This window comes from Salvelinus fontinalis, chromosome 29 (genome assembly GCF_029448725.1).
Source record: "Salvelinus fontinalis isolate EN_2023a chromosome 29, ASM2944872v1, whole genome shotgun sequence".
Classification (NCBI taxonomy): Eukaryota; Metazoa; Chordata; class Actinopteri; order Salmoniformes; family Salmonidae; genus Salvelinus; species Salvelinus fontinalis.
This window is the reverse complement of record NC_074693.1, coordinates 36,428,969-36,454,025: the sequence shown is the minus strand read 5'-3', so window position 1 is coordinate 36,454,025 and position 25,057 is coordinate 36,428,969. Positions and strand designations below refer to the sequence as shown.

At 42.2% G+C, this 25,057-nt stretch overlaps 1 protein-coding gene across 3 annotated transcripts; it reads right to left on the bottom strand.

The window, feature by feature from the left end:
• Positions 1–1,696: 1,696 nt before the first annotated feature.
• On the bottom strand, positions 1,697–7,173 carry LOC129827935 (polycomb group RING finger protein 1). 3 transcript variants are annotated; one of them, XM_055889232.1, is made up of 9 exons: positions 7,045–7,173; positions 5,825–5,927; positions 4,871–5,023; positions 4,544–4,615; positions 4,321–4,426; positions 3,186–3,231; positions 2,802–2,888; positions 2,426–2,506; positions 1,697–1,877 (listed from the first exon to the last, which is right to left on the bottom strand). In XM_055889232.1, exons 1-9 carry the CDS (start codon positions 7,129–7,131, stop codon positions 1,827–1,829), a joined length of 786 nt encoding a protein of 261 aa, XP_055745207.1. In that variant the 5' UTR covers positions 7,132–7,173; the 3' UTR covers positions 1,697–1,826. The 3 variants fall into 3 exon arrangements, with proteins under 3 accessions (XP_055745207.1, XP_055745206.1, XP_055745205.1); XM_055889231.1 differs by having other exon boundaries at positions 2,802–2,885; positions 5,825–5,930; positions 7,045–7,172; XM_055889230.1 differs by having other exon boundaries at positions 5,825–5,930; positions 7,045–7,169.
• Positions 7,174–25,057: the final 17,884 nt, after the last annotated feature.

The window sequence follows — 25,057 nt, the reverse complement described above, 5'->3', positions numbered from 1 at the left end:
ACAAAGCAAAAACAGGTTTTTAGAAATATTTGCAAATTTAAATAAATCCCCTTAATACTAGTATAAATACATTAGTATGCAGACCCTTTACTTAGCACTTTGAAGCACCTTTGGCAGCAATTACAGCCTCAAGTTTTCCTGGGTATGACGTTACAAGCTTGCAGTCCTGTATTTGCGGAGTTTCTCCCATTCTTCTCTGCAGATCCTCTCAAGCTCTGTCAGGTTGGATGGGGAGCGTCGCTGCACAACCATTTTCAGGTCTGTAAGTCTGGCTCTGACTAGGCTACTCAAGGACATTCAGAAACTTGTCCCGAAACCACTCCTGCGTTGTCTTGGCTGTGTGCTTAGGGTTGTTGTCCTGTTGGAAGGTGAACCTTCACCCCAGTCTGAGGTCCTGAGTGCTCTGGAGCAAGTTTTCATCAAGGATCCCTCTGTACTTTGCTCTGTTCATCTTTACCTTCACCCTGACTAGTCACCCAGTCCCTGCCGCTGAAAAACATCCCCACAGCATGTTGCTGCCACAACCATGCTTCATCATAGGGATGGTGCCAGGTTTCCTTCAGATGGGACACTTCGACTTCAGGCCAAAGAGTTGGTTTCATCAGACCAGAGAATCTTGTTTGTTATGGTCTGAGAGTCCTTTAGGTACCTTTTGGCAAGCTCCAAGTGGGCTATCATGTGCCTTTTACTGAGGAGTGGCTTCTGTCTGGCCACTCTACCATAAAGGCCTTATTGGTGGAGTGCTACAGAGATGGGAGAACCTTCCAGAAGGACAACTATCTCCACAGAGGAACTCTGCAGCTCTGTCAGTGACCATCAGCTTCTTAGTCACCTCCCTGACCAAGGCCCTTCTCAGCCTGGTTCCAAACTTCCAATGAGGAATGATGGAGGCCACTGTGTTCTTGGGGACCTTGAATGCTGCAGAAATGTTTTGGTACCCTTCCCTAGATCTGTGCCTCGACGCAATTCTGTCTTGGAGCTTTACAGACAATTCCTTCGACCTCATGCCTTGGTTTTTGCACTGACATGCACTGTCAACAGTGGGGTCTTATATAGACAGGTGTGTGCCTTTCCAAATCATGCCCAATCAATTGAATTTACAACAGGTGGAGTCCAAGTTGTAGAAACATATCAAGGATGATCAATGGAAACAGGATGCACCAGAACTCAATTGAGTCTCAAAGCAACACTTCTGAATAGTTATGTAAATAAGGTTATTTTGAATACATTTGCAGAAATGTCTAAACCTGTTTTCGCTTTGTCATTATGGGGTTGTGTGTAGATTGATGAGGGGAAAAAAAATATTGAATACATTTTAGGATAATGCTGTAATGCAACAAAATGTGGAAAAAGTCAAAGGCTCTGAATACGTTCCGAATGCACTGTAGATTACAATTTTTGTACAGTTAATTTTCTGGTCTATAAAGCACTATAAAACATGGTGTACATACTTCTGCTCCTCTAATTATTTTCACTACTAAAGCATCGATGCTATTATGTTAGGATTTATCTTACATAACTACCAAGATTAGGAACTTTTCCAAATGAATTGAGATATTACTGCTTGGTTCATTGATGGTTGCATCCATTCTTTCATTCCATGTTTATGTTGGTTTGATGGCTTCCCATAATTGAATACAGCTTCTGTTGTAAGTGCAGTGCAAATATCCAGACATTTTCAGAAAGAACTCTGCACATTTGTCCACTATTTATTTTTGAATACAAAGAGGAAAATACGCATATGTACACAAACACTATTAAAATATACTATATATTAAACAAAATATATACAGCTGCTGAGGTCATTAGAAAGGGGGGAAAAAATCCTATCTTGTCCTTTTGTCCTTGATCGTGTAGTGAAGGACCAACGGTTGAGCCTGGAATAAAAATACCCAATTAATTACAACTAAATTGATCCCACATGAACATTAAATCAAACTAACACAATTCTGAAGAAACTCCCAAATCAATTATAACCCGATGACAAGATTTGAGGTAAGTCAAAAAAAAGTTCTCCCATTGCGATTAAGCATATTTGGATTTACTAAGGAAAGTGTAGTGAGAAATGAATCAGTGTCAGCATGACAGTTTAAATATGCACTCTTGTATGTTTGTCATTATTACGTGACATTATTTGTTCTCTTATCCCGCAAACACAAACTACTTGACTGAATAGGGCCTACAGTTTGCTAAGTAACAAAATTACTTCTGGTGCTAGAGAACGTTTGAGTAAAATTGCCATAGATATTGCATCATTTGAAGTCACGACAGAATATTGATACAGAATATTATTTCCTTAAATCTGACACAATCCTGTTCCTACCACAGTAGTTTTTTCCTAAACGACTGTCCAAATGGGAAAAGCCGGTTCAAGTGTAAAGGAATTCAGTATGAAAATTGTTGGCTAAACATGAGAGCACTGTACCTTGCCAAACCAGTGAGAGAGCCACAGCCGTTTCATGGTCATGTGATCTGGAAGGAACTCATTATTGAAAAACATCTGGACCTGTGGAGCAATGGAGACCACACATAGAGGACAAAACATAACTGGTCCTGGGTGAACTGTACAATGGCACTCAATTCTCTGAAACATTCACACGCTGACACAAAATGTGCTAAACTTGTGTATAATATTCAAAGCACCCAGATAATCTGTTGTTGCAATTTTGTTCAGTTCTCTAACAGGCTAAACATTATTCATTTTTTTTTATCATAGGATGTGGTTCCTGTGTTTGAGTGTTTACAAAAAGTGCACACTGCACATAGTGCTTAAATGTAGTCTTGCTAGAGGGTAGACTGACCTGGTGCTTCTCCACATTCAGTCGATGACACAGCACTTTACGCAGGTGTCTCACCTCGGCTCGGACCGAGCAGCGCACAAACTTCTGCTGCAGAGAAGAGGCAGAGAAACATTTCCACAACATTACTACAACTCTGATTCTGCTCTTCAACACACGTATGAATCCAAATTATTACGTAAATAAACAGAAATACCAAAACATTTGTGGGCAATTCTAGTAAGGACTGACAGACGCACTCAAATTAACCATAATTGCATCAGCAATTGACACTTAACAGAAGCATTGTTTATGGAGACCTCTTTGTTTTTCATCTCAATCCAAACAGAACACTACACGTTAAACCAACAGGGACCTCTGGTGGTAGGGAACAGGTCCATTACCCACCTGAAGAGTCAGTTTGGTCTTATCTTTTTTTCCAGACAGAGATAAACTGCAGGGACGAGAGAATACATGATTAAGCATGACACACAGGCATTTTAAGGGGCATTTTGTAATAGAACCATCTGAATGCAACCAATGTGTAGGCTAAGGATTTTTATTTTATTTTTTAGGAGTGCCCACTGACGATATGGAAGTGACAATGATTATTGAGCTATGCAAGGAGGAAGAATAAGTCTACAAAGTGAACGTTGGATCCTTGCGCAATGTCTACCTCCGTCTCTGTTGCTCGTCATTTTTTGTTAAACCTGTGCTACAGTTGTCCCGCTAATACAAGACTAGTAAAGGCCCAGAGAACTACTTTTGTGAGAGGAAAAAATAGTTTTTTTAATTATTATTATTTTTTTTTTCAGGGGGTGCTTCTGCACCCAAAATCCCACGGCTATGCATGTCAATATGCTCTGTTTAAGTGTCACTTCATTTCCCCACTTGTTTGTGCCTCCATCCTTGGTACAGTAGCCAACCAGCTAACTTGATTTGCACTAGTTTAACATTTAACTGGCTACTTGACCAGACATTAGATTAGAGGAAGCAAGATTACTTTATCTAAATACTCCTCCTTGGTGGACTGTACATTTCTGTAAATTATTTATATTTTATTAGGGAGATTTTAGGGAGATAAATCTAGCAAAATGTCAGAAAATATGAAAACTTCTCCCCCTGTCATGGACTCACTGGAGTGGTAAAGTCTGCAGGCCAGTACCAGTTCATGCAATGTTGCGTGTGTGAGCAAGAGTGAGACACAGACCGGCAGAGGAGAAAGGCAGAGTAAAGAGATGCAATTGAAAGACAACCTGAACCAATTTTCATGCAGAGCCAATGTGATTTTTAGAGAATATTTATTTTTCATTAGGATATATTCTGGGTTGACAATGTTTTTAATTGTTGGCTTTTATGTATTTTTAAAAAATGGACAAAATATGTCAATTGCCAGCTAGAGGAAACACTGATTGGGGATATAGAACCAAAAGACTGAACTTCGACACTTAAGTCTAACAGTGATAATCCACCACTTGAAATATAATTTGTTTACAGTCCAGTGGTCTGCGAATAGTTGTCAAGGCATGACACGAAAGCTTACCTTTGCCTCTCTAGACAAAGCGAGACCTGCTCGTCGTATCTGTAAAAGTGGGCCTTGGAATGGTCAAAGGTGGTGAAAGGTAATCCTGTAGCATCTGGTATGGAGTCTAGGGGTGAGACACACAGATACCATTTCAAACGAATAACATATCATGACATTGGGGGAAAAGCTGTACATTCACAAAATGTGAAATTAGGTCTTTTTTTTCCCTGTAAAGGCTTACCTTCTCCAGAGGGTTGGACAACTCTCTCAAGCCCACGCGACTGATAGAATTCTTTTATTCGCTTGTCCTCACCTGTTTACAAAGAACAGAAAATAAAGGACCCTAGAATAAGGACTTTCACATACAAAATCAACCAACACTAAATGGCTAACAATGCAATGCTGCTTCCTCCTGAAGTTTAACTAACGCTGTTCCAATTAGGAGTTGAGAGATATTTTCTCTCCAAAGTACACAGGATAAATAGCGACGGTTCTTTATTTGACTTGTGTAACAACAAAACCAATACTAGAGTACTATGTAAATGAGAACAAGTATTAGCCTACTTACTTTCTTGAAGTCCTGGAACCAGTTTATAGACAATGTCTTGCATCACTCTATCCAATTTCAGGTTCAATAAAGGCTGTGTTTCGTGGATCTTTATGTTGCACATTGGACAATACTTGCTGGTTTGGAGGTATTTCACAATACAACTTTTACAGACTGAAATAGAAGCAGAAGAGACATTAGCCATTCATGTTATTTAATAATAACGTTAAAATGTACTATACAACTGTATGCATTCACAGGCAATAAGTAGGCTAGGACCAATGATTTATATATACACTAGATGACTGACATTGGGCGTTGTTATGAAGCCACTGCACTGCCATCTGGCACTCCCTCACCATTGCAAAAAATATTTTGGATTCTATAGAAATGCATTTGTTAATGTTTACATCCATTTTTGCCACATATATTCTATTACAGACACCTTAATCCATACTTACGTGAGCCATCCTTAAAGTAACATTTTTGTAAAGTTCTAATGTTACTGTCCCCACTACAACAACAACTACTTAAAGGGATAGTTCGGGATTGGATACCATTTGTATGTCTCAGGGTCCAGTATGAAGGAAGTTAGAAGTAGTTGCGGTAACGGCTGGAAGTCTATGGGTATCTTTAGCGCAATGGCTGAGGCTAGTTAGCATTGGCTTGCGAAAATACCTCCAACTTCCTTCATACTGGACACAGAGACATCAAAATGGTATCCACAAGTTCATTGGACTCTGGGGAAGTAAATAACATCCAGACGTATCCCTTTAAATAAATGTAATTTTGTCCTTGAAACAATTAAATGTAAATACTGTAGAATTCCATTCATTCCTATGCAGGACAACTTCTTCTGGAGAGTGCCAATAAGGCATCAGCAATCCAGGGTTTATACACATGTCTATAACAGTTTGCCCATTTCTCAGAGGGCAAGAAGCCAAAACATTGAAAACACAGGCTGGGCCCACTTACATGTATGCAGACACTCTGTAATAGTTGTGGCATCGATGAAGTACCCAGCACAGAGATAGCACACTATGTGCTCGTTCAGGTCTTTGATCTTCAACTTGACTTCCTCCTTCGACAATAATAAATTGCTATTGAAATCTCGAGTAGAAAGTATACCTGCATTTTCTAGAATTTATTCCTGAGCAGCAACAATGTAGAACATTAATGTCAAAAACAAGCTAGAATGTTTACATTCTAGAGTAGACAGAGTGATGAGTTCATTCGAATAACAATATGATGATTGCTCTTATCCACTAGGTTGATATTTCTAACTTTGGGGATTTGTTTGTTTTGTTTCGCACTGTTAGTTCTTACTGAACTGTTGGAGTTAGAAACATAATCATTTCGCTGGACCTGCGATAACATCTGCAAAAAAATGTGTAGTATGTAACCAATACACACACATAAGCAGGTTGGCGTGTCAGGTGGCTGCAACATTGTAGCAGAGTATCTATTATGCTAACACAATGTCAATAATAACAGTGTAGAATCTATACATCTTTATTTGTAAGTTATCGCTAGAAACCCACTACGCTACACATGGAATTGCAAATAAAGGACACAGGTAAGACAAATATTAGTCACTTTTACAAGCCATGTTCGATAAGTCCGTCACCAGAAGCTAGCTAGCCTAGCAAACACAATTAGCTAGCTACCTATAAACTAATTTCCATTCATCCAAAACGCAAATGCGTCTTTTAACTAATAATGTAGACCACAGGTGTCAAACTCATTCCACGGAGGGCCGAGTGTCTGCGGGTTTTCGCTCCTCCCTTGTACTTGATTGATGAATTAACATCACTAATTAGTTAGGAACTCCCCACACCTGGTTGTCTAGGGCTTTATTGAAAGGAAAAACCAAAAACCTGCAGACACTAGGCCCTCCGTGGAATGAGTTTGACACCCCTGATGTAGACCGTTACAGGTGTAAAACCGGTGAGTTAACGGTACACATTTGCACGAAGGACCTTGCAGTAGCTGCCCAGAAAACACGGGTAGACTCTTCCACACACGCCTGCGCACACGTAGGCAGCTCTCTCTCCATCACTTTGGTGACAGGAGGAAGTGCTCGCATTGCTGCTTTTCCTCGTCGTAGTTATGTAGCTAGATTCAGCTCTAATTAACTTAAACAATTCTTACTGGTCTTGTCGCGTCTATAGAGTCCGAAACTAATTGGTACCTACCTCATTTCGTAAAGGGTCGAGCTTATATACGGACTGGAGTTGATTTCTTAGCCGCATAGCTATCGCCATTGGCCCTTGCTCCGCCATCTTTAAAAATGCTGCTTATTTCCGGGTGGAAGAGCATCAAAGATGGTGGATTAATGAAGATGTCCCACTCAGGCCGTTTACCACTGGGCGGCTTCCATTATGCTGAGCTGCAGAGCACCGGTCTATGGCCCGTGACGTGAACGGGCAAAAGCGGCGAGGAAGGAGCGCCCTTCTAAAATCGAACAGTAATCTGCTCCGCTCGGACATATTGTCAACCAGGCAGCATGGTGGATAGTCCAGAAACAACATGCATATCTTTTCATTGGAAATGCAAATAAAGCGTTTTTTTGCTTGGGAAAACACAGAATCCTACTCATTACACAAGTGCTTAATTACGTCCATGGACAGACTGGAACAAAAATTCAGCCCTGCCATTAACATAGACAGTACACTATAGTACAGTGTTCCTCAACTTTTACTCTACCTATGATTGGCAAAACATGATTTTTAACAGCTCTTTTTAACCAGCTCATGTTTAAGACAAATACAGCATGTAAAAACGGTCTGTTTCCTTCCTGTTTTGCTGTCTATCTCTGCTGTCACTCTGTCTCTGCTTCTCCTTGTTCTCCTTTGTTGTCACTGTCACTCTGTCTGTGAGTGAAACCTCTAACTCCACCAATGCCCAGTCAGACTAACTCATGGATACCATTTTTATGTCTCTGCGTGTAGTTTGGAGATTGTTGAAGTCTGCATATTGTTAGCTTAGGACAATTACTGGAAGTCTCCCGGGAACAGTAGCCAGCTCATCTCAAAGCAGAGAAATAGACATTCTAACTAACCCAAGGATGTCAAACTCCTTCCATGGACTAGGCGCTAGTGTCTGCTGGTTTTTGTTTTGTCCTTTCAATTAAGACTAAGACAACCTTGAGAGGGGGTTCTTTACTAATCAGTGACCTTAATTCATCAATCAAGTATAGACGGGTTGGTTGTTTAGCAACAAAACCGACATGTGTGCCACAGGAGATTGGTGGCACTTTAATTGGGGTGGATGACCTCGTGGTAATGGCTGGAGCGGAATTTGTGGAATGGGATCAAATACATCCAACACATGTTTTCCATGTGTTTGATGCCATTCCATTTGCGCCGTTCCAGACATTATTATGAGCTGTCCGCCCCTCAGCAGCCTCCACTGGTGTGCGCAACTATGGGGCAAAACAGACAGGGTTGGCTTCGATTGTTGACAACGTGTAAACTATATTTAGTCTCCAATGGTTATTCAAAAGCATAAATACATTTGCACAATGATCACTTATGGTCTCTCAAATACATCGTTACAGTTGTTGGTTAGCTAGCTAGATAATTTGATCCATATTAGCATAGACGTGAGATCAGTCAAAACACCTCAAAACAAGACATGGTATCAAAAACAAGATAAAACTAGCTGAAATGAGCCACCAACGATTCCCCACATGGCAGCCTCTTGTCATTGTTGCTAGCTATCTGGCCATCCAGAACATAGAGCTGGAAAGAGGCCTCATCATTGTATCCGTGCCGTTATGGCTTCTGTTACAGCATGGGAAGCGCCATTGAGACTATCTCCATTTTAAAGTATTCAATTGTCTTCTTCACAATTGGCTGATCTCTCCTGATGACCCGGTTGGACATGGTTCCAACATGGTCACCAGGAAGGATCAGCCAATGAAGTTGGAATACAGCCTTATGGCCACTAGAGGCCTCTATCGTTCTCTGTGATCCTGAATCACAACAGCACACGGACGTCACACCCCCATTGAAGCATGTACATCGTTTTCGTGAAGTTGTCAGCTAACCAGTCTATAAGGGAGGAGCGAAAACCTGCAGTCACTCGGCCCTCCATGGAATGAGTTTGTCTGACTCTAGGTAAGTAGAGAAACAACCAAAATCTTGAAATCTCGCAGTATCCCTTTAAAAAACTTATTTGGGATTGGTGTCCCTTTCACGGGACGGTTGAGCTAATGTAGGCTAATGCGATTAGCATGAGGTTGTAAGTAACAAGAACTTTTCCCAGGACATAGACATATCAGATATTGGCAGAAAGCTTAAATTCTTGTTAATCAAACTGCACTGTCTAATTTACAGTAGCTATTACAGTGAAATAATACCATGCTATTGTTTGAGGAGAGTGCACAATTTTGAACATGAAAAGTTATTACTAAACAAATTAGGCACATTTGGGCAGTCTTGATACAAAATGTTGAAAGGAAATGCAATGGTTCATTGGATCAGTCTAAAACGTTGCACATACACTGCTGCCATCTAGTGGCCAAAATCTAAATTACACCTGGGCTGGAATAATACATTAAGGCTTGCATTTCAAAGAGGATGGTATAAAGAAATACAAAGGAATGTTTTTTTTTTCTTTGTATTATCTTTTACCAGATCTATTGTGTTATATTCTCCTACATTCCTTTCACATTTCCACAAACTTCAAAGTGTTTCCCTTCAAATGGTACCAAGAATATGCATATCCTTGCTTCAGGGCCTGAGCTACAGGCAGTTAGATTTGGGTATGTCATTTTAGGCGAAAATGTAAAAAAAGGGTACGATCCTTAAGAGGATTTATTAAGGGTTGGCTCTCATGCATTTGCTGGGTATGGTCTGCTTAGTTCATTGACTGTATATGAACGTCTCTGAGAGCATGCAGGAAGCCCGTTCTTTGTGGCTGAATCTCAATAATCTTTTCTCTTGTCCTGCCCTCCCGTCCATCACTCACTTCCTTCTTTTTTTCTTACTCGCTTCCTACTAAAAATGTATAATAAAATGTACATGACATATTTGCCTTATGTCCTTGTTAATAAAGGCGCCCTCCAGAGGAAGTTGCCACCACAATTTCAACGTGATTCCTATATACACCTTCCTAATATTGAGTTCCCTCTCCCCTTTTGTCCTCAAAACAGTCTCAAGTCGTCCGGGTATGAACTCTACAAGGTGTCAAATGTGTTCCACATGGCTGCTGGCCCATATTGACTCCAGTGCTTCCCACAGTTGTGTCAAGTTGGCTGGATGTCCTTTGGGTAGTGGACCATTGTTGGTACTGTTGAGCGTGAAAAATCCAACAACGTTGCAGTTCTTGACACACTCAAACCGGTGCGCCTAGCATCTACTCCCATAACCCGTTCAAAGGCACTTAAATCTTTGGTCTTGCCCATTCACCCTCTGAATGGTACACATATACAATCCATGTCTCAATTGTCTCATGGTTTAAAAATCCTTCTTTAATCTGTCTCCTACCCTTCATCTACACTGATTGAAGTGGATTTAACAAGTGACATCAATAAGGGTATATAGCGTTCACCTGGATTCACCTGGTCAGTCTATGTCTTGGAAAGTGCAAATGTTCCTGACGTTCATGTTTAAACTTTCAATGGATCAAATAAGCCTCACCTATCAAAATAGCAATTCACTTCTATCCTGACCAAATTCATCACTGCCCCCCATACAAAAACTCCTAACTTGGCCTGATTAACGCTATGAGCGTTGCTGACTCCTGACAGATCTTACAACGCCTGGATAGGTATTTTGATTCATAGGGGTTGCGTGAGATGCCGAAGACACATTTCAGTTGAGTGCATTCAGTTGTGAAACTGACTAGGTATCCCCCTTTCCTTTCCGTAAAGTATCAGCTAACCACATCATATGTTATAGCAATTTGTCAGTCGACAACGACGACACAGTCAATGATGTGGCATGCAACCATTGGTTGTTGCATCGATTCATTTTAGCTGTGGAACACGCCCCAAGTCTGCATGATCTGCATGGACAGATTTTGGGCGGAGTCGACCCTCTCGCTTTGCCTCTTCCTCTTTGGCTCAGCTCAGTCATGACTCGCGGGCCATACTGAGTTTGAAGTGGAGGGAGTACAGGGCGTAGTATGTCTCTCGAGGAGGCTAAAAATAGATTTTGGAAAAGTGTCATATTTTCAGAAGGAGTCGGAATTGGTTAAGGGAGTAGGATTGGAAGGAAAGAAAGAGGAGGTTGAAAAGACTGAGGGTGGCAGATAATAGGTTTGAATCTGTTGAAGCTAGCAATAACAAGGGAGAGGGTATGTCGAGGAAGACTGATGTCAAGTTCTAAAAGAGTGAGCTGGATGCCAGTTTGAGTTCTGGAGGTGAAATGGAAGGGGTAGAAGGAAAGGGGTAGTGTTGTGAGGAGCTCGGGTCCTGAGCCTTGCATTGATGGGCATGGTTATGATAAAGATATGTTTTGTGCAGTGGGATTGAGATTTTTTATAGGGTGGAAGCAGACGCTTTGGCTGATCCATGGGTGGTTTCAGGTTGGGTGGTGCTGTTGAGTCAGTGAAGGTAACCTGAAGTGGACTTGTGATGTGCGTTTGTGTTTCTTCAGATCAGAAGAAGCAGGCGCTCCGTGTGACGCAACTTGGGGAAAGACCTGTAGCTTCCTTTGGCTTAGGTACAGGGCACCATTGAAAAGAGAGATTTCTGTGGTAGCGGTAAGTGTGGAGGTGGAGCAATTTAATTACAAGATTCCTGGTGTTTGTGATGCCTGCCGTTTGGTGCGATGCAGATCCGGTGTGGAGCGTGGTGAAACCGAGGTGACACAGTCTGTTCTTTTGAGCTTTGATTCAGAGTCTTTACCTGATAGAGTAATGTTAGGATATACGAGTTATGCTGTTAGAGCTTTTGTGCCGAATACACTGCAGTGTTCTAGGTGTCACGTTTATGGGCATGCCATGCCGGTGGGTGGTAACAATGCCATGCCGGTGGGTGGTAGCATTCAAATAAAACCCCATGAAGTCTTAAAAGTATTTGTGCGTCATCTCATAGGAAAAGACACTGATTGGCTTTGCCATCTATAGTGGTGATGACAGAGGTCCGACTGACAACTTTACCAGGACAAAGACTTGCCGATGTCAAGCTCCTTCCAAAAGCCTCAATTCTAATGAAGCATGCTAAATTACACCTTGTTTGCTTAGCTAGCTAGCTACATGCCAAATGGATAACTACCCTTACGTATATGAAAATACATGATCAATTGATGTTTACTGATCATAAAAAACATGCAGTTACTTGCTATATAACTCTGATGATAAAGATACATGTGGAATAATCAGAAATGTGTAGTTCTGACTATGCTTTTCAAGAGGTGATGATATTGAAAATGGCACGCAGTTGTCAATGGTTTTAGCGGCGCCAAGTCGAACGCTCTGCACCATATTGTGTTTTATTGATAGGGAGAAATCCAAACCAGTCTAATTGGAATTACTTTTATAGAGGTGGAACCCCAAAATTTATGTGTGAAGTGGTAAAAACAAATGTATCTTATTGTGCTACACATTTATAGATAAAAGGATAAGTATTGTATTGTTTATAAATGTGTGCATGCTTTTCTCCTATTCCACGATAGTGTTATGGGGGGGTAGTTGAGTCTTATCATACAGTTAGTCAACACACTCTACCAGGATACACTTCCTCATTCCATCCCTCAGGTGGCAGCAACGACCATGTCCAAGTGCTGTGATGCCAGGAAGCCTTGATTAGCACATCAGGTGCAGCCAATTAAGGTGATAGTTAGTGAGTGTCCCAGCTGGAAAAGCTGTCAGGCACGATTGAGAATCTCCCTGTGAATTCAGTACCACAGTATGAGTCATAAAACCCAGAAATGGTTCCAATCTTTTTCCACCATTCATTTTTCCATCTTGGATTTTAAAATTACTTCATATAAGGTCTGTGTTTCGTGTAGGCTTTGCGTGGCGTGACGTTTTGATAACTGCGCAAATCTCTCTCAGACAAGGTAACTTTTATCAATAATTAGCATTGCAAATTTTTGAGAGTAAATTGAGGCAATTACATTGATAAAACTCACCTTGTCCGAGAGAGAATTATAGGTCAATCAAAATGTCACGCCAAAGTAAACCTACACCAAACACACACTTTATTACATTTTTTTTGGTAAAATTCACAATGTGAAAAAGGAATGTTGGAAAATCCATTGGAACAATTTCTGTGTTTTTATGGGTATTAATATGTGTCTGCAATGGCAGACTATAGCCTTGAATGGTAAGCTCTGTGCTACCTGTCTCTTGTCAGTAGATGGCACTGGAAGCATACAATTCAATATTCTTAGACGCCGCCAACATTTTAAGTAGAAATTGTCCATATAAATAGTTTTTTACATCACCACCATGGTTATAGAGCATAGGCTACTCATCCACAAGGGTAGGCTACACTGTGCGCTATATTCAGAAGAGATTATGTTTCTTCTACTTGTTGCAGAATTGCATAATTATGTTGTATGATTGCTTTGAGCATAAGTTTGCTGTGAGACGTTTCAGAGGAGTGGCATCTATAAAGTATATCTTTATTAATGTTTTACCTTTGAGTCACTCCTCCGTTGATGGAAAGTGCTCTGGGCTCTCTTCAAAGTTTATTTAGAATTCGTAGGGGAATCCCCCCCCCCCCCCCCCCCCCCCAGTGCATTTCTATCTGTGGACCACCCAAATGTTGACTTAAACAAAAGCACATCCTTGTCTCACCCTTTTGTAATTTCTCAATGTCGCACACTAGCACTCATTCACCAATGGTCTTTTGCACTCCATTGGCATTATGGTTAGAGTAAGCCTGTCGCCTCAAATGTAACTTATTTTTGGTGCGAGATCAAAAACTGTAGGCCTAATTCAATCTATTGTGGGAATAAGTGCATGATTTACAAAAACATTTTATGTTACAGCTCCTCACATAAAAGAGGAGATACCAGTTTAAACTGGGTTCTGTTCCCTGAAAATGGGAGGGATTTTGAAGGCAGATGCTTAAAGATAGACAAGTATCCACCAGATCCAGATTTGATCCAGTCGTTTTAAATTGGGATAAGCGATACTTCATTCTTGGCAGCTCTGTGTGGTTGAAGAGCCTTCTTGATCAGCCTCACTTCACTGAGCCTTTGTAGTCGGCCTTGTGTCCCCACTGTCTGCCGTTTCCTCTTGCTGTGTAATGTCTTATCTATAAGGCCTGCTAGGTCAGTGCTTATCTGATTGACAGAGCTTTGACTCCATGCAATATCCAAATAACCTGAGGGCCCGGAGACACAGGAGATCGCAGTATGGCAAAACACGTCAGCGAGGAGAGAGAGCGAGAGACGTCAAAGAGAGAGAGAAAAGCCTTTTATTTATTATCATTACCTCACATAGGAAATGGACAATGGGACCCTTTTTTTCTTGGACAGTCTGTAAATCCGCTTCCCTTCTCTGCACTTTTATTTGAAATGATGGGTTTATCTAATTCCAACACCTGCCAGGCAAGAAGGAGATGTCCAAAGATGAAACACCATATACTGTATATTAGTGGATCATGTGGAACATGTCACCCAACAATTTGCATATCAAGAATGAATAGACAGCTCTGATTTGACATATGAAACTGTTAGTTCAGGTGTGCACTGCATTGAGCAGTGGTTCCCAAACTTTTTATAGTCCCGTACCCCTTCAAACATTCAACCTCCAGCTGCGTACCCCCTCTAGCACCAGGGTCAGCGCCCTCTCAAATGTTGTTTTTTGCCATCATTGTAAGCCTGCCATACACACACTATACGATACATTTATTAAACATAAGAATTAGTGAGTTTTTGTCACAACTCGGCTCGTGGGAGGTGACAAAGAGCTCTTATAGGACCAGGGCACAGATAATAATATAATTATAATCAATAATTTTGCTCTTTATTTAACCATCTTACATATAAAACCTTATTTGTTAATCGAAAAATGTGAATAACTCACCACAGGTTAATGAGAAGAGTGTGCTTGATAGGATGCTCATAACTCTGCAATGTTGGGTTGTATAAGAGAGAGTCTCAGTCTTAAATCATTTCCCACACATAGTCTGTGCCTATATTTAGTTTTCATGCTAGTGAGGGTCGAGAATTCACTCTCACATAGGTACGTTGTTGCAAAGGGCATCAGTGTCTTAACAGTGTGATTTGCCAAGGCAAGTTACTCTGAGCGCAGCCCAATCCAGAAATCTGGCAGTGACTTCTGATTAAATAACATTTTCACAGAACAAGTGGTCAGACAAGTGAAAATTATGATCAGTAAAGAAAACTTTAAGCTCGTCTCTCAATTTAAAAAAAAGTGTGTAACCAGCGCACTTCTGTATGTTGTAAAAGCGCTACATGGTCGCTGCCCATATCATTTCATAGTGCAGAAAATACACGAGTGTTCAGTGGCCTTGCTTTGAGAAGGTTAACCATTTTCACAGCAGTGTCCAAAACTTATTTCAAGCTGTCAGACATTCCCTTGGCAGCAAGAGCCTCTTGGTGGATGCTGCAGTGTACCCAAGTGGCGTCGGGAGCACCTGCTTTTGCACCCGCGTTAGCAGGTAGCATAGTTTTTAGAGTGTTGGACTAGTAACTGAAACGTTGCAAGATCAAATCCCCAAGCTGACAAGGTAAAAATATGTCGTTCTACCCCTGAACAAGGCAGTTAACCACACTGTTCCTAGGCCATCATTGAAAATAAAAATGTGTTCTTAAATGACTTGCCTAGATAAATAAAGGTAAAATAAAATAATAAATCCCCCATAAATGTAACAGACATATACCAGGAGCTGTGCCAGGCCTGCCATGTCTGTTGACTCATCCAGCAGTAATGCATAGAATTCACTGGCTTGTATGCGAAGCAGTAATTGTTTCAAAACATCTCCTGCCGGGTCACTGATGTGTCGTAAAACAGTGTTGTTCGTTGAAGACATTGTCTGTATAATTTTTTGGGCCTTTCCCACAGTATTGTCCCAGCCATATCTGCAGCAGAAGGAAGAATTTTGTCCTCACACAATAGTATGGGGCATGCCTGTCCCAGCCACTCGGTAGCTCACCATATAAGACGCTTCTAGCCTCTTCTTATTAATGGTATCTGTTGCTTTTATGCATGTTTTACTACTCGAAAGTCGTCTTAATTATCACTCAAACTCCCGTGGCTTATTATTCAATTTGGCATGTTTTGTTTCTAAATGTCTGCGCAAGAGTGAAGGTTTCATCGAGTTGTGAGATAGTACTTTTGTACATATAACACACTGTGGCTGAGGAAAGGCACTACTCCCAATATAAATGAACTCCAAATCAATGTAGTTCTCATCATATTTGCGGCTCTTTGACGGTCCAACATCCCTGTCTGTTGTTCGGTGCTTTCCCAGGTAAGGGGGCAGCAGCTCTTCGGCTGCATCAGATTCACAACTGTCCGTGTCCATGCTAGCTGGGCTAACAACACATGTAGAATTACTGATGCTAGCATTGGACGTTCTTGTGGAAGCAGAACAACTTGTGTCATCGACAGGTGCAGGGGTGGTATTGCTGGTAGTAGCAGTACTACCAGTAGAGCTGGAAATGTGTCTCTATGGACTTACTAAATGGACTGTTTGAAAATGTGAAAAAAAAAGTTATATAAAAATTGTATTTAAAAAAAGTTGAATCACATTTCTATTTGGCGTACCGCCGAGTGCATTGGTTGTACCCCTGGTGGTACGCGTACCCAAGTTTGGGAATACATGGTAGAGCATTGGACCAGAAAGAGAGAACATGTTGAAATAGCACTAGAACATAGCCTGCTGCACGTCTTTGAGTGTGGTCTCATCTCCCGATTTGAGATTTGATTTCAATTTGTATCTGTGGAATGTCAACGTCTTCATCAAAACAGCAAAGAAGCCTCTAACATTGCACACTGAATCAATGGATTGACATTCACAGAACTGATAAAGACCCAGTCCTGGATGGCCTGTGCCAAACACAACCAAACAAACATTCTGCAGGGGAATCTACGCTCCGCCATGCCAAACCGAGGCCTCATCCCGTCCCAGTCAGGGCACACAAGGTTTTTAGCCCTGGCCCTCTTGGAGCAATCAGAGCATGCAGGGATGGGCAGTGGCTTTTGTCTCTGCTGCTCCCTGCAGTTGGCCGCCAAGTGGCAAGTTAATGGCGAAAGCCCCCGGGCAGTGCTCCATGGGCTGTTTTTTGAAGTGCAGGGCAGAATGGATGATGTGGTGCAATGCCCTTTAGGCCTCCCCAGCAGGAAACCCCCAGCACATTGCCTACTACATTCTCTTAAAACATACATAGGCCTACTTGCATCATGCTCTCTTGGTGGGTACAGCCTGTTTGTTTTGGTTGTGCTCATTGGTCAACCAAGCTGGACTGAGTGGTCATATTTGATTATAATCCAAGCCCTGTCTCTGTAAAGTTTAAGGTAGGTATATGAGTGTAGGTGTATGTGTGTGTGTGAATGAGTGTAAGTAACTTTCTGCCACTGAGTCCTTAGGAACCAGTGAACTTGTAATGAGAAATCAAAACCTCCAACAATCCTATTGGCTGTGTGTTGGTGTGTGTTGGTTTTCTCTGTAGTGGAGGACCTAGTGCAGCAACACTTTGCCATCGTTTTCTGATTTCTCTGGCTCGTGTGTAATTTGTCAAACCCCAGAACTCTCACTGTCTCCTTTTCCCTCTTCCTCATCTTTACCTTCTGCTGGGCCTCTCTTACCTCCCTTACATGGAGGGAGTAGGTTGTCTCTCACACAATCAGGTCTTGATAAGTTGATTTGTGACATGTACCCAGAGTTCACCAACAATTCCTCATTGAACAGAATAATTACTAGGCAGGGCAAACATATTTTCACAATTTCATGAATCAAAATCAATAAATCATAGCACGTTTTTGAGCTCATTCAGTCGTTTTTACCTCATTAAGTGGAATCCTGTTATAAATGGTACATTTGAATTGTTAAAAATAGCATTTATATTCCTAAAACATGAGTTGAAAATGATACTGCTGCTGCTTGTTGTCATGGATTATAGTTTTTTTTTGCCCAGTGTCTAAACACCCGTTTTTAAATGTCCAAATTCATAATCAATATGCTGAAATAAGTTGTGATATTTTGAAGACCAAAACATAAGAATTACACTCTACATATATGACTACATCTGTCAAATTTGTGTTCAGAATACTTGTATTTTTCTAAATTAGTACCTTATAAACTGCACACGCACCAGTATTTACCAAGTGGCCACTAAACTGTAATTGATTAGCTTGTTCTACTGTAATCAATGGCACGGCAAATTAATTACTCGATATTATATTGAAATAAATGGAACTGGGAAAATAACCGTGCCAACAAATTCTGTTTAAACTCTAAGAGACAAACCTAAAGTACTTGGGTGTGCCACATACATGTCTATCTGTCAATAGATGTGAACTTGTAGTAGCCATTTATCTACACTACCGTTCAAAAGTTTGGGGTCAATTAGAAATGTTCTTATTTTTGAAAGAAAAGCACTTTCTGTCCATTAAAATAACATCAAATTGATCAGAAATACAGAGTAGACATTGTTAATGTTGTAAATGACTATTGTAGCTGGAAACGGCTGATTTTTAATGGAATATCTACATAGACGTACAGAGGCCCATTATCAGTGTTACGTTGGCATGAAGGATCGGGAGACTGACGCAGGAATGCGTAATAACGTTTTTTATTAAGCTCAAATTACGGCGTGCCGTGTCAAGGCACGGGGACGAAGACCAAACAAACACGTAACAAAACACAGGGTAGAAACCAAAAACAAAAGAGCGAGGAGTACCTCGAATAAATAACACTCGCGCACAATGATTAACACACGGGACGAGACCCGTAATCATCTGCGCAATCCACAATGGCACGAAAGCCAAAACACACAGCACAGGTACTCACACACACCAATGGACATTGTAACAATAATCAACAGCCCACTGGAAACCAAAGGGCACACTTATACTTATACTAATCAGTGGGAACAGGGGACAGGTGTGCGTAATGAAAGTTCCCGGAGGGATCCGTGACAATCAGCAACTATCACTCCTGTGTTCCAATGGCACGTTGTGTTAGCTAATCCAAGTTTGTCATTTTAAAAGGCTAATTGATCATTAGAATACCCTATTGCGGTTATGTTAGCACAGCTGAAAACTGTTGTTCTGATTAAAGAAGCAATAAAACTGGCCTTCTTTAGACTAGTTGAGTATCTGGAGCATCAGCATTTGTGGGTTTGATTACAGGCTCAAAATGACAAAGAACTTTCTTCCAAAACTCATCAGTCTATTCTTGTTCTGAGAAATGAAGGCTATTACATGCGAGAAACTGCCAAGAAACTGAAGATCTTGTCTACTACTCCCTTCACAGAAGAGCGCAAACTGTGGGAGTGGGAGGCCCCAGCACAACTGAGCAAGAGGACAAGCACATTAGAGTGTCTAGTTTGAGAAACAGACGACTTACAAGTCCTCAACTGGCAGCTCCTTTAAATAGTAGCCGCAAAACATCAGTCTCAACGTCAGCAGTGTAGAAGCGACTCCGGGAAGCTGGCCTTCTAGGCAGAGTTCCTCTGTCCAGTGTCTGTGTTCTTTTGCCCATCTTAATCTTTTATTTTTATTGGCCAGTCTGAGATATGGCTTTTTTTCTGCAACTCTGCCTAGAAGGCCAGCATCCCGGAGTCGCCTCTACACTGTTGACGTTGAGACTGGTGTTTTGCGAATAGTTTCTAATGAAGCTGCCAGTTGAGTAATTGTGAGGCGTCTATTTCTCAAACTAGACACTTGCGAGTCACTTGTGAGGTTCCCGAGTTTCTGATTTGTAATGAATGAAGCATAAGTCCCACTACAGACAGGTGCATATGACAAAAACACTGGTACTAAACCCAAAATATTGATCTGTTTTAAGTAATTGGTTTTTATGCCACTTTAAACTCACCAATCCAAGGTAAAAAATTGTGTATTTCCTGTCATTCTTATGTGGTAAAAATGTTATTCTGTGTAATGTAGTAACAAGTTCTGTCCACCAAAATGGAAAACAGTGTAATATATAATACTTAAACACGGATGCTAGAAAATTAAGCACACTTACTGATTTTTACAACAATGACATCTATTTTCTTACTATTTTAAGCATGGAGAGAGTTAAAACATGCTCCTAAACACAATTAAACTGGGCACTCTAGACTAGAGCTTCGATAGTGACTTTCAGCAAGCTGAACATTCGACACCCCTAGAATTATACCCCTGAGCTGCAAATTTCTCAATCCCATTCCCTCAAGAGATTGGTTATCTGGGATCATTGTGCTTGTAGACATTTAAACAACTGTTATGCTACATTAATCATGTCATGGTGAAAGTTTGGTATCTACATAAAATTTCACTTCAATGACATTGTGTCCAGCGTGCACTAGACAAGGCCACTACAACATATGCCTCCACAGAAAACTGCCAACATTTCCTTGCCGACTCGCCTCTCTTTGAAACACAAAACCCCAAAAGGAACAGGCACCACACTTCTCATCTACTGTATCTGCACTCCACACAATTATCCCACACCCCATCTTATCTTCACGGACATTTAAAAGGATGGGGGCCGAGGGAAAACATGCTCGGCACAGAACCTGAGGGCGCAGCAGCCAAATCCCAGGCAGCATGCAGGTTGAGCAAACGGAACGCCGCCGGCACTGGGCTGTCCTCACAGAACACGGTGGCTCACCTAGCCCAATAACGTCCCGCCGACGTATCCAGGTAATCGGCACATCAAAGCCGAGATGCCCCAAAAGGTTTTGAGCTCGGGCTAAGAGATGAAGGCAACTCTTTGATGCTGCACGAGCCAGTAGCCGTAGCCTAGCACATTATTTTCCTTTTGGCCTCCCGTAAAGAACTTTGATGGGGTTTTAAAAAAAGGGCCCTTATTGCCTGCACTGTGTCAATAATGGAATTGTTTTGGAGACATGTATTCTCTCTGTCTCATCTTCTCCCTTGTCCCTGCATACAGGCGGTCTTTCATCTTGGTTCAGTATCTCCTTCCGTAGCATGCAACTGGCAACTGAGAGCCATTGCCGGCCCTGGCTTATAGAACTCCTTAAGGAGAAAAAACTATTTCCCATTGCTTTGGGTGTTTTCCACCAGTTGTACATACTGCAGCTCCAGAATTTCTGGCAATCTCATTGTTTATTCACATTCACTCTAGGATCGATGTTGACAATGCAATTAAGCAACCTTAGTTTCATTAACTCAGCAAAAAGAAATGTCCCTTTTTCAGGACCCTGTCTGTCAAAGATAATTCATGAAAATCCAAATAACTTCACAGATCTTCATTGTAAAGGGTTTAAACACTGTTTCCCATGCTTGTTCATTGAACTATAAACAATTGAGGAACATGCACCCGTGGAACGGTCGTTAAGACACTGTAAGACACTCTTCATCCGAAGAGGAGGAGCAGGGATCGAACCAAAATGCAGCGTTTCTTGTAGACATAATATTTATTAAACAAAACGGAAAAACACGGAAACACTTACACAAACTACAAAACAACAAACGAAGTAGACAAACCTGAACGTAAGAACTTACATGTAACGAAGAGCGCACGAACAGGAAAATGACTACACAAAACGACGAACGAACGAAACAGTCCCGTATGGTGCAAACAAACACAGACACAGGAGACAACCACCCACAAACAAACAGTGTGAAAACACCTACCTTAATATGACTCTCAGTCAGAGGAAATGAAAACCACCTGCCTCTAATTGAGAGCCATATTAGGTCACCCTTTAAACCAACATAGAAACAGAAAACATAGACTGCCCACCCAAACTCACGTCCTGACCAACTAACACATACAAAACTAACAGAAAACAGGTCAGGAATGTGACAGACACTTACAGCTTACAGACGGTAGGCAATTAAGGTCACAGTTGTGAAAACTTAGGACACTAAAGATGCCTTTCTACGGACTCTGAAAAACACCAAAAGAAAGATGCCCAGGGTCCCTGCTCAGGAATGCACAATCCCTCCACCAGTGCTCAGACTGTCCGCAATAGGCTGAGAGAGGCTGGACTGAGGGCTTGTAGGCCCCATGCAAGGCAGGTCCTCACCAGACATCACCAGCAACAACGTCGCCTATGGGCACAAACCCACCGTCGCTGGACCAGACAGCACTTGCAAAAAGTGCTCTAAACTGACGAGTTGCGGTTTTGTCTCAACAGGGGTGATGGTCGGATTCGCTTTTATCGTCGAAGGAATGAGCGTTACACCGGAGGCCTGTACTCCGGAGCGGGATCGATTTGGAGGTGGAGGGTCAAATCAAATGTTATTGGTCACATACACATGGTTAGCAGATGTTAATGCGAGTGTAGCGAAATGCTTGTGCTTCTAGTTCCGACCGTGCAGTAATATCTAACAAGTCTAATAACTACCTTATACACACAAGTGTAAAGGAATGAATAAGGATATGTACATATAAATATATGGATGAGCGATGTCCGTGCGGCATAGGCAAGATGCAGTAGATGGTATAGAGTACAGTTTATATACACTGCTCAAAAAAATAAAGGGAACACTTAAACAACACAATGTAACTCCAAGTCAATCACACTTCTGTGAAATCAAACTGTCCACTTAGGAAGCAACACTGATTGACAATAAATTTCACATGCTGTTGTGCAAATGGAATAGACAAAAGGTGGAAATTATAGGCAATTAGCAAGACACCCCCAATAAAGGAGTGGTTCTGCAGGTGGTGACCACAGACCACTTCTCAGTTCCTATGCTTCCTGGCTGATGTTTTGGTCACTTTTGAATGCTGGCGGTGCTTTCACTCTAGTGGTAGCATGAGACGGAGTCTACAACCCACACAAGTGGCTCAGGTAGTGCAGCTCATCCAGGATGGCACATCAATGCGAGCTGTGGCAAGAAGGTTTGCTGTGTCTGTCAGCGTAGTGTCCAGAGCATGGAGGCGCTACCAGGAGACAGGCCAGTACATCAGGAGACGTGGAGGAGGCCGTAGGAGGGTAACAACCCAGCAGCAGGACCGCTACCTCCGCCTTTGTGCAAGGAGGAGCAGGAGGAGCACTGCCAGAGCCCTGCAAAATGACCTCCAGCAGGCCACAAATGTGCATGTGTCTGCTCAAACGGTCAGAAACAGACTCCATGAGGGTGGTATGAGGGCCCGACGTCCACAGGTGGGGGTTGTGCTTACAGCCCAACACCGTGCAGGACGTTTGGCATTTGCCAGAGAACACCAAGATTGGCAAATTCGCCACTGGCGCCCTGTGCTCTTCACAGATGAAAGCAGGTTCACACTGAGCACATGTGACAGACGTGACAGAGTCTGGAGACGCCGTGGAGAACGTTCTGCTGCCTGCAACATCCTCCAGCATGACCGGTTTGGCGGTGGGTCAGTCATGGTGTGGGGTGGCATTTCTTTGGGGGGCCGCACAGCCCTCCATGTGCTCGCCAGAGGTAGCCTGACTGCCATTAGGTACTGAGATGAGATCCTCAGACCCCTTGTGAGACCATATGCTGGTGCGGTTGGCCCTGGGTTCCTCCTAATGCAAGACAATGCTAGACCTCATGTGGCTGGAGTGTGTCAGCAGTTCCTGCAAGAGGAAGGCATTGATGCTATGGACTGGCCCGTCCGTTCCCCAGACCTGAATCCAATTGAGCACATCTGGGACATCATGTCTCGCTCCATCCACCAACGCCACGTTGCACCACAGACTGTCCAGGAGTTGGCGGATGCTTTAGTCCAGGTCTGGGAGGAGATCCCTCAGGAGACCATCCACCACCTCATCAGGAGCATGCCCAGGCGTTGTAGGGAGGTCATACAGGCACGTGGAGGCCACACACACTACTGAGCCTCATTTTGACTTGTTTTAAGGACATTACATCAAAGTTGGATCAGCCTGTAGTGTGGTTTTCCACTTTAATTTTGAGTGTGACTCCAAATCCAGACCTCCATGGGTTGATAAATTTGATTTCCATTGCTAATTTTTGTGTGATTTTGTTGTCAGCACATTCAACTATGTAAAGAAAATGTATTTAATAAGAATATTTCATTCATTCAGATCTAGGATGTGTTATTTTAGCGTTCCCTTTATTTTTTTGAGCAGTGTATATGAGATGAGTAATGTAGGGTATGTAAACATTATATAAAGTGCCATTGTTTAAAGTGACTAGTGATACATTTATTACATCCAATTTTGAATTATTAAAAAGGCTAGAGATTTGAGTCAGTATGTTGGCAGCAAATCAAGTCAAAGTTTATTTGTCACGTGCGCCGAATACAACCTTACAGTGAAATGCTTACTTACTAAGCAATAGTGCAAAAAGGTATTAGGTGAACAATAGGTAAGTAAAGAAATAAAAACAACAGTAAAAAGACTGTGAAAAATAAGTAGCGAGGCTATATACAGTAGCGAGGCTATAACAGTAGCGAGGCTACATACAGGCACCGGTTAGTTGGGCTGATTGAGGAAGTACGTACATGTAGATATGGTTAAAGTGACTATGCATATATGATGAACAGAGAGTAACAGTAGCGTAAAAGAGGGGTTGGCGGGTGGTGGGTGGCGGGTGGCGGGACACAATGCAGATAGCCCGGTTAGCCAATGTGCGGGGGCACTGGTTGGTCGGGCCAATTGAGGTAGTATGTACATGAATGTATAGTTAAAGTGACTATGCATATATGATAAACAGAGAGTAGCAACAGCATAAAAGAGGGGTTGGGGGGGGGGGGGGGGGCACACAATGCAAATAGTCCGGGTAGCCATTTGATTACCTGTTCAGGAGTCTTATGGCTTGGGGGTAAAAACTGTTGAGAAGACTTTTTGTCCTAGACTTGGCACTCCGGTACCGCTTGACATGCGGTAGTAGAGAGAACAATCTATGACTGGGGTGGCTGGGGTCTTTGACAATTTTTAGGGCCTTCCTCTGACACCACCTGGTGTAGAGGTCCTGGATGGCAGGCAGCTTAGCCCCAGTGATGTACTGGGCCGTACGCAACACCCTCTGTAGTGCCTTGCGGTCGGAGGTCGAGCAATTGCCGTACCAGGCAGTGATGCAACCAGTCAGGATGCTCTCGATATTGCAGCTGTAGAACCTTTTGAGGATCTGAGGACCCATGCCAAATCTTTTTAGTTTCCTGAGGGGGAATAGGCTTTGTCGTAC